The 8,846-nt window shown below is 44.1% G+C and overlaps 1 protein-coding gene across 1 annotated transcript; it reads left to right on the top strand.

Moving 5' to 3' along the window:
• Window positions 1–437: 437 nt before the first annotated feature.
• Window positions 438–2,518, top strand: Zg16 (zymogen granule protein 16). Its single transcript, XM_015995836.3, has 4 exons — window positions 438–470; window positions 1,279–1,340; window positions 1,492–1,624; window positions 2,080–2,518. Exons 2-4 carry the CDS (start codon window positions 1,286–1,288, stop codon window positions 2,393–2,395), a joined length of 504 nt encoding a protein of 167 aa, XP_015851322.1. The 5' UTR covers window positions 438–470; window positions 1,279–1,285; the 3' UTR covers window positions 2,396–2,518.
• Window positions 2,519–8,846: the final 6,328 nt, after the last annotated feature.

Here is an 8,846-nt window from a genome sequence, read left to right as displayed (position 1 = left end):
GAATACCTACAGGTCATTTAGGATAGGGGGAACCTTCCTTCGGGCCTCTTGGATTACATTCTCATTTGCTTGTTTGTGTTTTCAGACAGGGTCTCATACTGTAGCCCAGACTGGCCTTGAAGTCATGACCCTCTTGCCTCAGGACACATGGGCCGCCATGTCTGGATTAATTGCTCTCTTTGGATACTAGCTGCTTTTCCCACCCTTCAGCTGGACTTTAAACAAATTCATTCTGTCTCTTCACAAATCCGCACTTGGTCTAGAGTGGACCCCACCTTGCCACCTGTAACCCTTGTGGGAGAGGCAGGATAAGATGTTCCAGACCCTGCTCGACACCTGATCCTAAGAGGTTGGTCATGTTTACTCAGCAGGTGAGGTTCTCATGATAAAGAACAGTGGGAGGGCTAGAACCTGGTATAAAAGCTCTGGGAATTTCTAGAAGATTTGCACCTGAAACTGGTAAGGGAAAGGTGAGTTGGGGGGAATATTCAGATCTGAGCTAGAAAAGACAATGCCTGGATTATAGCAGGGGGAACCTGGGCAGCAGCTCCCAGATGGAAGCTATTTGGGGGTGCAAAGATGTCTGAGGGGGTGGATATGGACAGGTTTAGTTGGTGGAGACAGGTTGTGACACACAGACAAGTTGCCTGGGACCTGACGTCTGAGCTCGGGCAAGCTCCCCTAAAGCCTTTCAGCCCCTCGGCTCCACCAGAGCTGCTTGGACATTGGTGCTGTTACCCTGTCTTCTCTTGTCTCCTTTGCTCCTGAGGTGACGTCGAGGCACCTCTACAATGTTCTTTGCCTTGATTTAAGAGGAGGGTGATGCTAGAGTTTTTAACTGTGCCTCAGATAGCTCATAAACCATCTGATTTCAGGTGGGTTTTGCTCTGATTCTTGGATCGGTCAACTCAAACGTCTCAGTGCTTTGGGGGTGGCCTTTATTTCCTCTTCAGAAAACTCTGTCGTGCTTTGTGCCTGGGTGGAGGGAAGCTTGACTCAGCTGAACACAGACAGAAAGCTAGGATTATCTTTGGGATTAGGAGAGAAGGGTTAGTTACCATCAGAACAGGGAGAACCTGAGGGATTAGGGCCTAGAATAGATCTGAAAGAAACAGGACTATTCATGGGCAGTTTTCTCTAGGCTTGGGGCTAGGTCTGGTAGATCTGAATTGAAGCATCAAAAAAACATGGGTCTATATTCCAGGCCAGAGATGCCTAGGTAAATGAAGTCCAGAGAGAAAGGCATGACCCCCCCTTTCCTCCCTCTTCCCACTGCAGCCTCAGAATGCTGGCCATCATTCTCTTAGCCCTTCTTTGTGCCTCGGCCTCGGGCAATGCCAGTAAGTGAAATGCCGCAGATCTGGTAATGGGACCCTGGGAAGGCAGCCCGTGGACGGCTGCTGCTGCTCAGGGATGGTGGGAGGAAGTGGGGCAGCGGAGAGCAGCTGAGTTCCCAGAGCGTCTGCCCCACAGGCCTTTCTTCCCCTCTAGTTCAGTCCAGGTCCTCCTCTTACAGCGGGGAATACGGAGGGAAAGGAGGGAAGCGGTTCTCTCACTCTGGCAACCAGCTGGACGGCCCCATCACTGCCATCCGTGTCCGAGCCAATTCACGTTACATCGTGGGGTGAGACTCTTCATGTGTCTGTGGTTTGGGGACTGTCTAGGATCTCACTAGGTTGGGAGATTCTCATTCACTTTGGGTCACACTGTTTAAATCGGTAAGTCGCAGTAAAATGTTGGAGGTTCGTCTCTTCCGTCCCTCTCTCACCTGGGACACTTTCCAGTGTTTGAAAAGCCTCGGGCTTCTTTGAAGTGTGTGTTGGGAGTGAGCTCAGACTCTGGCTGTCTGAGTGGCTCTGAGAAACTTACTGTCATTCCACAAAGCTGATTTGCCAGCAAAGTGAGAAGTTGAGATTCTCTGCATGGGCTCCCAGGGCTCACGTAGTCTTCGTATCTTGTGGAACTTGTCACCAGTTTGAACTGAACTTGGGTGGTCCGCTGAGGCGTCTCACCCATCCAGTCTTGAATTGTGATCACCGTGTTCAACGTGTTACGTCTCCCTTCTCACCCTGCCCCCAGTCTCCAGGTGCGCTACGGTACAGAGTGGAGTGACTATGTGGGTGGCACACAGGGAGACCTGGAGGAGATCTTTCTGCACCCCGGGGAGTCCGTGATTCAGGTGTCCGGCAAGTACAGGTACTACGTGAAGAAGCTGGTCTTCGTGACAGACAAAGGCCGCCACCTGCCTTTCGGAAAAGACTCAGGCACAAGTTTCAACGCTGTCCCACTGCACCCCAACACCGTCCTCCGTTTCATCAGTGGCCGGTCTGGCTCTGTCATCGATTCCATTAGCTTCCACTGGGATGTCTACCCCAGCCACTGCAACACTTGCTGAGACCCCACCTTTCTCTCTGGGAGGGGGGGGCTGGGGGGTGTGAGAGCTCCCTCATTACCCAGCCCCATGCAAACCTGCAAATAACTTAATAAAAGAATATGGCTGAAGAAAGTGTTCTAAGAGAAATGTGTGAATCCTATTTCTGGCTTTTTAAAAAAAATTTAAATTAAAATTTTTTTGAGACAGGATCCCTCTACATAGCCCTGGCTGTCCTGGACCTCACTATGTAGACCAGGCTGGACTCACAGAGAAAGGCCTGCCTCTGCCTCTGGAGTGCTGGGATTCAAGGGGTGTGCCACATGCCTAGCTGTATCTGGCTACTGTTGAACATTGATCTGAGGAAACGAGAGAGTTGGGAAGAGAAGTGTGTTGGGGGCTTTTCTTTATATGTTATCAAAAAGAGACAAAATTCTGCGTGCACCAGCTCTTTCCAAGGATAGCCCCTGAGAAGTTTTCCTAATAGGAGCTCAGAGGCCGGGGTAAGGCTCAGTTATACCAACCTGCCTAAACTCACTCTCCAGCCCTCTCTGCTCCTTGCCTTGGAAAAGTGCTTCCCTGCCCCAAACGTCTCCTTACTCTACTGACATTAAGCCACTTGCTGTTCGTGGTGGGAACATTATCCTTTCTTCTTTCCAGAATCCACTTAACTTCTAAAGTTTGGCCTAAGGACTTGACTCTGTTGCCCTAGCCCAGCTCCTCTTAATTTTACTCCCAAGTCCAGGTGTTCCTAACTTAGCTCTCTCAAAATTGAGACTCTTTCCTCAGGAAGCTAACACATTCCCAGTAGTGTGAACTCTATCAATACTGTGTTCAAAAAAGAAAAACCCCTGGGCTGCCATGGTAGTGCTCAGATTTAATTGCAGCACTTGGGAGGCAGAGGAGGTGGATCTCTGTGAGTTCCAGGCCAGCCTGGTCTACATAGAGACTTCCTGGACATCAGGGCTACAGAAAAGAGACCCTGTCTCAAAAAATCAAAAACAAAAGAGGCAATCCTAAGTGAGCCATGGTGATTGCACACCTGTAATCCAGAACTTGAAAGACTAGGCTAGCCTGGTCTACATAGTTCAAGGCCAGCCAAGTCTACATAGTTAAGACCCTAAGTAAGAGGCTTACGGAGGCAAAAAGATTGCCACAAATTTAAGACCAGCCTGGAGGACATAATGAATTCCAAGTTAGTCTTGGATACAGTGAGATACTGTCCCAGAAACCAAAATACATGAATAAATAGATAGATGGGAGTCCAAGAGGGGAGGTTTTCACTGTGCAGCCATAAGGGGTTGGTGAGAATACAGGTCACTAGATAGAGTCAGCAAAGGTATAAAGTCACTTTGAAAACAATTCTTAGGATCCCAGTTCCAAGTCCTACAACACCAACAATTTTAGTGGGTAGCAGTAGGGAGTTACTGAAGTCTGCATTACAAATGTGTGCCACCAGACTGCATTTATATGATACCATGGCTTCATGCATGCTGGGTGAACACTCTATCAAAAAGCCATATCCTCAAATGTTCTTTCAAACAATTACATGGAGGAGATTATGCCATCATCTTTTTGTTTATATGTAAATCACAGAGCATGAAATCCATCCCTTGAAAGTATGCAATGGGGGTAGGGATATAGTCTATGGTGTGTGCATGTAAGTATATGTAATGATATGCAATGAATATGTACATGTGTGTGATGAGTGTGTGTGCTCATGGGTGTGGAGGCCAGATGTTGGTGTCACATACCTTCTGTTGTTCTCCATCCTTTCGTGTGTGTGTGTGTGTGTGTGTGTGTGTGTGTGTGTGTGTGTCGTGTATGTACAGGTACACACACCTGAACACGTGTGTGCATGGGGAGATCAGAGTCATCATTGTGTCCTCTGTCACACTCCACCTTAATTGCTTTGAGACAGGGCCTGTCTCACTGGGCCTGAAGCTCACTCTTGGCTAGGCTGGCTGCCCGGAGACCTTCCAGGATCCAGCTGTGTCTGTTCCCGAGGCTGGAGTTGAGACATTCAAATGCCATGCCTGGCTTTATGGAGATTCACCTCCAGTCCTCTTGCTTTTACAGCCAGTGTTCTTAACCACTGAACCATCCTTCCAGTCCCACAAGTTAGATTTCTGCAAAAAAAACATGAATTTCAAGAATTTTCATTTACTTAAAAAAAGAAGTTTTGGTTGGGTAATGGTTGGGAGATGGTTTGGAGAGAAGTTTCAGCAGGTTGACCTGGACCCAAAGCAAATGGCAACCCACAATCTTTTTTTTTGTTTGTTTGTTTTTGTGTTTTTTTGAAACAGGGTTTCTCTGTGAAACAATCCTGGCTGTCCTGGAACTTACCCTGTTGACCAGGCTGGCCTCGAACTCACAGAGATCTACCTGCCTCTGCCTCCTGAGTGCTGGAATTAATAAACCGGGAGTGGCACTATTTGAAAGGATTAAAAGGACTAAGGGGTATGGCTTTGATGGAGGAAGTGTGTCAGGGGAGTGGGCTTAGAGGTTTCAAAAGCCTGTGTCAACTGCTCTGTCTTTGTCTACAGGTCAGGATGTAGTTCTCAGCTACTGCCCCAATGTCTGCCTGCCTGCCGCCATGCTTCCTGCCACGATGGTAATGGACTAAACCTCTGAAACTAATAACAAGCCCCTGTAGACAGACTTTGCCTTGGGGCCACCAGCTCACAGAAAATGACATAGGGACTTATTACTAATTTTAAAAGCTTGGCCTATAGCTTAGGTGTTACCTGTTTTTGCTCTTTTGGGGGGCTTGCCACCCAGCTCCAAAATAAATCACATACGTAGGTTTATACTTAATTATAGATGCCTGGCCTTAGGTTGACTTGTTTCTTGCAAGCTTTCCTTAACTTTAAATTATCCCATCTACCTTTTGGCCCTGGGCTTTACCCATTCTCTTACTTCTGTAAATCTTATTCTTATTCCGTGGCTTGCTTATTCCATGGCAGCTGGGTGGCTGGCCCCTGGAGTCCTCCTCCTTCTCTAGCTCCTAGATCTCTTCCAATTTCTCCTTCCCTATGCTCTCTGCCTGCCAGCACTGCCTATCCTTTCTCCTGCTTTGCTATTGTCCATTTAGTTCTTTATTGGACCAACAGGTGTTTTAGACAGGCAAAGTAACACAGCTTCACAGAGTTAAACAAATGCAGCATAAACAAAAGTAACACATCTTAAAATAATGTTCTACAACACTTAGGCTTGTCCCATTAGGTCTTATAACTTATTATAACCCATTTCTATTCATGTATATGTTGCCCCATGACTCATGGCTTTTACCTCTCCTCCTGTGTCTTTTGCTTCCTTTGCATTCAGCTGGCGATTTTGCCCTTCTTCTTCCCAGTGTCCTCTGTGCCTCAAAATCTTACCTAGTTATTGGCTGTTCAGCTTTTTATTAAACAAATCAGAGTGACATATTTTCACAATATGCAAAAAAGTTATTCCACAACATTTCCCCCTTTTTGTCTAAATAAAAAAGGAAAGGTTTATTTATTTATTTATTTACCATGTATACAGTATTCTGCCTACATGCCAGAAGAGGGCACTAGATCAAATTATTAGATGGCTGTGAGCCACCATGTGGTTGCTAGGAATTGAACTCAGGACCTTGGGAAGAGCAGCCAGTGCTCTTAACCGCTGAGCCATCTCCCCAACCCCCAAAAGGAAAGGTTTTTAACTCTAACACAGTAAAACTATATACAATAAGAACAATTACTGGGCTGGAGAGATGGATCAGTGGTTAAGAGCACTGGCTGCTCTTCCAGAGGTCCTGAGTTCAATTCCCAGCAACCACATGATGGCTCACAACCATCTGTAATGAGATCTGGCACATAATAAATAAATCTTTAAAAAAAAAAAGAACAATTATTTGGTAAAAATCACACTCACAATGTCCAGTCATTTTGTATTTGGCAAATATGGAGAAAGTGCTGTATTATCTTTCCTATATTAGTCCAAAGTTTTATACCCAAATTTTCTATTTTCTATTACATTTTCTATCATAACTTGTATTATCATCTCAAAACCACTTTTTTCATTTCAAAACATTCCCCTAGATAAATAATTTAAGCTTTTATGTCTCTCAACCCCATACATTTTATACCTCCTTTGTGACTTTTTTTTCTGGATTTGGTAACAAAGAAAACCATAACTATAACTAACTATCTCATCTTCAACTCCATCAGAGACCCAAGAAGGATACATTATCTGAGTAAACAGAAAGTGCAGAGCAAACAACTTCCAAAACTATAGAAGTGACAGAAAGAGCTGGCTGCCTGGACAATCACCCAAGGTTTCTCTGTAATTTGGGGGCATCTAATTTTGACCTACAGGCCTAGAATATCTGACAGACTTTTCTGTGAAGCAAGAATTTTGAAGGACTGTCTCCTGTAGATGTAACCAACCATCTTATTAAATAAGAAACACAGAAATAATGTAAAAGAGAAAGCCAAGAGGTCAGAGCTCAGAGCTAAAATCTCACCCTTCCTCCTGCTGTCCCAGCTTCCCAAAAAAGAGAGCTATTTCCTGTGTGTTAGTCTATTTTCCAGTCATTCTGCCTTCTCATTGGTTGTAAACCCAAACACGTGACTGCCTCGTCACTGTCTGAATGTACAGCCCCCTAGGTCTTAAAGGCATATGTCTCCAATGCTGGCTGTATCCCTGAACACACAGAGATCTATGGGATTAAAGGCGTGTGCCACCACCGCCACACTCTGTCTATGGCTCTAATAGCTCTGACCCCCGGGCAACTTTATTTGTTAACATACAATCAAAATCACATTTCAGTACAATTAGAATACCACCACAGTCTCCACCTTGTCTTAGCAAAGTTCAGCATTCACTTTCTTTTGTGTCCTACTTGTCCAACTTGGACAGCATGCTGTCAGCAGTGGAGACAAGGGCAGTCTCTTGCCCAAATGGTTAGCTTTTGCCACAAAGAAAACAAACTCCATATGGAGGATCTTCAGTGCTCATCATCCTTTTTCATGTAGATTGGTGCCGCCAGGAGCAGACATGTCTCACTGTCATAAAAAGCCTTATGTTATTAAAACATCTTAAATGCCATATTACTGTAGATCTCTGAAGTGTTTGAAGACTACCTGTCTATCTAAAATATATCTCTGTTTGACCTTGAAAACACACCTAACATAACTACAAGTTTAATTTTTGTTTGTTTGCTTGTTTGTTTTTTGAGACAGGGTTTCTTTGTGTAGTTTTGGTGCCTGTCCTGGATCTCAGTCTGTAGACCAGGCTGGCCTTGAACTCACAAAGATCCACCTGGTTCTGCTTCTTGAGTGCTGGGATTAAAGGCATGCACCACCACCACCCAGCTCAAGTTTAATTGTTATAGGTGGCTAACTACTAACCTGCAATTCTTTATTATCCTAAATAGTTTGTAATAATAACTTTCAAGGACTAGAAATTTATGTTACATTGTTAAATGAGCTGCATGGATACAATACCTTAAAAAAGAGTAGAAATGTGTGTACAGTATGCTCTAATAAAAATAACCTTAAATTTGTATCAATATACAAAAATATCTTAAACAAGAGTAGACACATATACACAATATAACAAAAATAACCTTAAATTTGTATCAATATACAAAAATCCATACCAATGAAAATATTTAAGACTAGTAGTTGCTGTTTTAGTTTAAAAGTAGATTCAATAATCTACCCTTTTATCCTATCATTTTTATATCCCCTCTTTTTCTTTTCATAATAAGATCCCTGAATCTAATCTCCTTTGTTTAGCTTTCTTCCTGACCATGACCAATAATAGCTTGTAACCAACCTCCCTAAATGATGACAAACATCCATAACCCATCAAATGACCCCCAAACCACCCACCCCAAGTCTTGGGAATGTGGGTGTTGTGTTCTCTAGACTGCTTCCTGTGCCTGGGAGCACTGGAATCTTTGGGGGATGCTGAGAAAATTAGAATAATGGCCAAGTCCTGGGTAGAATAGTCTGTGAGGCTGGACCATCTCAGCCAGCAGCCTTGAAGCTGTTCTGGATGCAGAACTCTGAGGAAATTGCAACAGAGGCATCTGAGAGGCTGGATCACCTGGGCCACCAGTTTTCATTGGTGTCTGGTCCCCTTGTTCTGAAAACACATAAATTTCCTAAGGTAACACACAGATCTGCATTATTACAAGTATGGACTGTGCGTTGTACACAAGGCAGCCAAAGATGATTTTTTGTTTTATGTTTGAACAGGTAAAATATATGACACTTGTTTTGTAGTTTTTCTAGGTTTTTGGTTTTTTTTAATGTCTGTAACCAGGATTTTCAGGTCTCTCCTGATCAAATCTGATCTCTATGACCCTTGAATGACTCCACAGCCTTTTGTGTGGAGTCAAAAGCATAACCTCTTCCCAACATAACATATTTTTTTTTTTACTTCCACTTAGAAGTTAAGACATTTTTTAAATATATAGGTTGTTTCAATTTAGTAGTTT

The sequence above is a fragment of the Peromyscus maniculatus genome, chromosome 1 (assembly GCF_049852395.1).
Source record: "Peromyscus maniculatus bairdii isolate BWxNUB_F1_BW_parent chromosome 1, HU_Pman_BW_mat_3.1, whole genome shotgun sequence".
Classification (NCBI taxonomy): domain Eukaryota; kingdom Metazoa; phylum Chordata; class Mammalia; order Rodentia; family Cricetidae; genus Peromyscus; species Peromyscus maniculatus.
This window is presented reverse-complemented; position numbering and strand designations above follow the sequence as displayed.

Bases quoted from the DNA above. Each gene is read 5' to 3' on its own strand.
- Zg16 (XM_015995836.3), top strand. From the start codon at position 1,286: ATGCTGGCCATCATTCTCTTAGCCCTTCTTTGTGCCTCGGCCTCGGGC. The intron at 1,341-1,491 runs GTAAGTGAAATG...CTTCCCCTCTAG, and splicing joins CTCGGCCTCGGGCAATGCCA to TTCAGTCCAGGTCCTCCTCT. The intron at 1,625-2,079 runs GTGAGACTCTTC...CCCTGCCCCCAG, and splicing joins AATTCACGTTACATCGTGGG to TCTCCAGGTGCGCTACGGTA.